The 5,367-nt window shown below is 37.7% G+C and overlaps 1 protein-coding gene across 1 annotated transcript; it reads left to right on the forward strand.

The window, feature by feature from the left end:
- The first annotated feature begins 2,358 nt into the window (after positions 1-2,358).
- LOC105229651 (cuticle collagen 10) lies at positions 2,359-3,066 on the forward strand. The gene is made up of 2 exons (XM_011210069.4): positions 2,359-2,519; positions 2,649-3,066. Exons 1-2 carry the CDS (start codon positions 2,447-2,449, stop codon positions 2,903-2,905), a joined length of 330 nt encoding a protein of 109 aa, XP_011208371.2. The 5' UTR covers positions 2,359-2,446; the 3' UTR covers positions 2,906-3,066.
- Positions 3,067-5,367: the final 2,301 nt, after the last annotated feature.

Consider the following 5,367-nt stretch of genomic DNA (forward strand, 5'->3'; position numbering starts at 1 on the left):
AGTTTTTAATTGATTTCAAATAATTTGCGATATTCCTATCCCGAACGGTACTTTTAGGTTATTGTTGGCTTGCAATTTCAACCAGACTCAAACAGAGTCTTACATAGAGCCTTAATGGTATTTAGATTTCCTACTTTAAAATACATTACATTTAGAGTCTGTAAACTTACCTCCATCAGTCCACTTTGCGTTTGACTTCACTATGTAACTAGCCTTAGGGGGGCATCTTATCAGTAAATTAAATACATTGAGTGACAGAATGTGAGGAGTGTCTTCCCAATTGTATCACCTTCTAATGATTCATGCGTGCGGTTGACGACATCTACAGTTTCATTTTCTTTCATTTTAATTTCTCTATATTTCTCGCCTTCTCTACTTTTATTCCAAGAATCGATTTCTATATCTATACTACTCGCCTTTTCTACTTTAATTCCAGGTATCGCTTTCATTACGTATATATTTATATTATAAATATGAGATAAAGAAGCTTCAAATGATATTTGTATGTAATAATTAAACGGGATTAGTAAACTTTGAAGGTTACAAAAATCCCAGAAGCTTAAAGAGAGAAGGAAGAGTGGGATTAAAAAGTGCAAAGCATTAAGAAAAGGTGCAATGTATGTATGTATCTAATTGCTGTCTGTATGCTAATTAAAGCCTAAACTCAAGCGCGAATTGTGTAAATTAAAATGTTATTCGAGGTATTTAATACAAAATAAGTATATACGAGGGATGTTGCTTAAGTCAGGAATATTTTGAAAGCTCTTTATATAGATGTATATTTTTATACTCTCGCAACAAAGTTGCTAAAGAGAGTATTATAGTTTTGTTCACATAACAGTTGTTTGTAAGTCCTAAAACTAAAAAAAGTCAGATATAGGGTTATATATACCAAAGTGATCAGGGTGACGAGTAGAGTTGAAATCCGGATGTCTGTCTGTCCGTCCGTCCGTCTGTCCGTCCGTGCAAGCTGTAACTTGAGTAAAAATTGAGATATCATGATGAAACTTGGTACACGTATTTCTTGGCTCCATAAGAAGGTTAAGTTCGAAGATGGGCAAAATCGGCCCACTGCCACGCCCACAAAATGGCGAAAACCGAAAACCTATAAAGCGTCATAACTAAGCCTTAAATAAAGATATTAAAGTGAAATTTGGCACAAAGAATCGCATTAGGTAGGGGCATATTTGGACGTAATTTTTTTGGAAAAGTGGGCGTGGTCCCGCCCTCTACTAAGTTTTTTGTACATATCTCGGAAACTACTACAGCTATGTCAACCAAACTCTATAGAGTCGTTTTCTTCTGGCATTTCCATATGCAGTTCAAAAATGGAAGAAATCGGATAATAACCACGCCCACCTCCCATACAAAGGTTATGTTGAAAATCACTAAAAGTGCGTTAACCGACTAACAAAAATCGTCAGAAACACTAAATTTTACGGAAGAAATGATAGAAAGCTGCACCCAGGCTTTTTTTAAAAATTGAAAATGGGCGTGGTGTCGCCCACTTATGGACCAAAAACCATATCTTAGGAACTACTCGACCGATTTCAATGAAATTCGGTATATACATTAGGAACCAAAATAAAAAAAAATATATGTAAATGACGGATAATGAAATCTTGATTATCACCTTATCATGCGAGAGTATAAAATGTTCGGTGACACCCGAACTTAGCCCTTCCTTACTTGGTTATATATATATTTCTATTGAAAACAGTCTAGTTAGGCAACGCTGCTAAGTTTTGAGAAAAATAATGATGAGATATGTGTTACCCATATACCGGGCAGAAAAGTATTCGGAAGGAAATCGGTGCAGTCCACTGAGTGACATAAAATCTTAAGTTTGAGGTGAAAGCTTTTAACGCTTTGAAAATTTTGCTGAGGCTGTGAGGCAGAAAAGAATCGGAAAGGGAACCGATGGAGCTTAAGGGTGAGATGGAAGCCTTGAAAATTCTGCTGAGGCTCTGCGCCGTCATTTTTAGTGCTTGATATGTGGTTTCCTGCTTTCCACTCCAATTACGTCTCAGAAAAAAAATCGCCTCATATCCGAACGCCAACAGAATTCGTAGCACAGTGGGGTACAGTGTATTACTATCAGACCCTGAAAGTTTGAAAATGAAAAAGTTATGCTCATAAAGATTTCCAAAGACTGACGGTTCTTCTGTACGTTTGACTTTCAAAAACAACACGAAAGAAGTCAGACTTATTAAACCACCCCCATTCAAACACAATTTCAACATTTAATTACGATTAAATATGGTCGCAATGAACTTTGCGAAATGCCACAACAAAGCAGAATACGTCAGGAAGCGACTCACCGCTTCGCTTGCAACTCAAATAAATGACTCATACACACACAGCGAATGTGTGCAAGATCTCAGCTAAAAGCTGCTCACTGCAAGACCACTTTGCTCAGTTTACTTTCGTCAACGTTCGTGTAAAGATGCAGTCAATCTTGAAGCTCCGATATGCAGTCGCGCTGCTGCTCGCACTGAATTGCGTTCTATTTTGCGCAGGTAAATAAACACAGCCACTCGTCAAGTGCTTAAATAAATGCGCATGGGCGCTGGATGCTTTATTTTGCTTTGTGTTAATATGTGCCCAGAATTATAACGGCGAATTAAAATTCAACTTTATTTTTGCAGCTCAAGGCAACGGCGGTTGGGGTGGCAGCTCGGGTGCACCTGGTGCTCCCGGCGGTGGCAATGGTGGCGGCGCACCCGGTGCTCCTGGCGCACCCGGCGGCAGTAGTGGCGGTTACGATGGCGCACCCGGCGCGCCTGGTGCACCGGCTGACGGCTATTATGGCCACCAAAATCATATGAACAGTTCGGCTGGATTCGCACAGCTCCAATGGCTGTTGGCTCTGTTGCCGCTCGCATTTTTGTTGAAATATGCTTAAAGCAATTAAAAATATCTAATTATATGTGATATCTTTATATAACTATGTCGAATGCTTGATTTAAGCTTCGTAAAAAGTATTTACGGTGCACTTTGCAGTCACAATTTTATTTTTATTTTGTAAATTACGTCTTTAAATAAAAGTTGAAACGTAAAAGAATATTTCTTGATTTTCCGCTAATTATTATTTGTATTTTATTTGTTTTGCCTTCTACGCATTCCATCTGATGACCACAGCGCATTGATTAGCGTCGCATTTAAGTATTGTGTTACCGGTTGCTACCTACGACCGGTGTTGTAGAAAATATACAGGGTGATTGATATATTTATTTTTTAGCTTAAAGATTGTTAAAAAAGGATAAATGTTAATATCGGCTGCACTAAAGCGATAATATCCTTCATTTATGCATTTTTATAGCACAAAAAGTGTAAGCTGCTCTTCATATTGCTTTTGATCGCTAAATTTGTATCACAACTCGGGTATTAAAGCATTGCATTAGGTAATGAACTTTGCCAAGTTTTGTTAAGATACTTCTTCAAACAAAAAAGTTTTCTATATAAGCACTTGATTTCGATTGTTCAGTTTGTATGGTAGCTATATGCTGTAGTGATCCGTTTTGAAACATTTTCTGGGAGATTTGACCCTTGTCTTGGGAAATAATGTTTGTCAAATTTCGTGAAGATATCTTGTCAAATAAAAAAGTTGTCCATATAAGCACTTGATACCGATCGTTCAGTTTGTATGACAACTATATGCTATCGTGATCCGATCTGAACGATTTCTTCGGAGCTTGCACCACTACCTTTTGCAATAATCCATGCCATATTTCTTGAAGATATCTCATCAAACTGAAAAGTTTCCCATATAAGCATTCGATTACAATCATTCAGTTTGTATGGTAGCTATATGCTGTAGTGATTCGATATCACTGATACCGCTAAATTAGCAAATTCTTTCCGCAAAATTTCAGATCGATAACTCAGAAATTTAGTGACTAGATCTGGTTTCTACACACCTATACACGGGCATGACTAAATCGTCTCAACCCGTCATGCTAATCATTTACACGGGGTCTACCAACACCAATGATGAGATGTTATAATAAAATGAAATCAAACACTCAAGTTTGGTCAAAATGAGTTAGGTTTTTTTTTGTTCTGCAAATAATTTCATACCAATAATGATTTGAACAAAATGTCTGTCAAATTTGACCCAGAATTCGGCTCACCTCAGCAGCGACAAATTTTGTTTTTTGGCGAAACAATTAAGCCAGAAGTGATCCACATCTGAGAAGCTGATTTTTCGATGAAGATCGTCGTTGACTTCCATCATTTCCATTTCATTGGTGGAAATATGACGCTTCGATTCGATTCGGCTTCAGTTCTTGTGTCAACACAAACTTATACGAATGCAGAACCAAATCCAACCAAAAAATTCCTCATATTGTCATCGGGGCGAGAACCAACTATACTGATCGACTGAATCGACTGATTCGGATTGGTCTGAACACTGGCCTGAATGGTATTTCTTTTATTACGGGCTTTTCACTGACGGAAAGCTGGCACACTATTCTGGAGGTTATAACCATTTCCGAATTTTATGCATTGAATTGAGCGCTTAGAAGTCGTATTTCGACCACATATTGCTAGAAGATTCATCTTGGATAATTTTCAAGTGTTGTACTAAAACGAAACATGATATGATAAAATTGCAAACCTTACTGAAAACACTGTTACAATTCGACACAAATCCGTAAGCACACCTGGCTGCCACAAGTTGTCAGAATCACGTCATTCATAATAGTAGACGTTCTTTCTGAGTCTTCCAGAATTCGTGCCAAACATAATGTATTCCTATAAATAGTTATTACCCTATTTCACAAATCCACTACTTGATATTCTTTTTAAAGGTCAGAACTAGTTCCTCATGACAACTCGTATAAAGAAGCCAGCGGCGTCCGCCAACATGACTACGCTAAAATTTCGAAACCTTAGTAGTCTAAGTCAATATTTTCACTACAAAAACTAATTTATAATTCTTTTATAGCCTTCGCCATGGACTAAACTGGCAGTCAACCGATCACAATTAAATGCGCCGAACGAACACTCGCTAACATTTATTGTGTATCATAGGTGTCGAAATGCTTGTATATCAAATAAAGGACCGAAAAGGTCCGGGGATTAGCCCGTTGTCGTGGATTATAAATTCTTTCTGCCGGATGAAACTGTCAACAAATAATTTTTTGAGCGTTATGCGTTGCTTGCGTCAAGCCATTCGTCTAAACCGATCATCGGATTTTTGTGACTTTCTTTTGCCAAAAATCGACTGTTACCGTGCCGTATTATCCTGATTTGGTTTCGTGCATTGCTGAATAGCCAAATTCAAAAGGCGACATCATTCTTACACCATTGAGGAGATAAAAACCGAAACCAAGAAAATTTTGAAAGCTGAATCGAAAAAAA

This window comes from Bactrocera dorsalis, chromosome 1 (genome assembly GCF_023373825.1).
Source record: "Bactrocera dorsalis isolate Fly_Bdor chromosome 1, ASM2337382v1, whole genome shotgun sequence".
Lineage (NCBI taxonomy): Eukaryota > Metazoa > Arthropoda > Insecta > Diptera > Tephritidae > Bactrocera > Bactrocera dorsalis.

What these genes read in the sequence shown, in the direction of transcription:
- LOC105229651 (XM_011210069.4), top strand. Translation starts at nt 2,447, where the DNA reads ATGCAGTCAATCTTGAAGCTCCGATATGCAGTCGCGCTGCTGCTCGCA. An exon ending in TTGCGTTCTATTTTGCGCAG is followed by an intron (nt 2,520 to 2,648) that starts GTAAATAAACAC and finishes TTATTTTTGCAG; the next exon opens with CTCAAGGCAACGGCGGTTGG.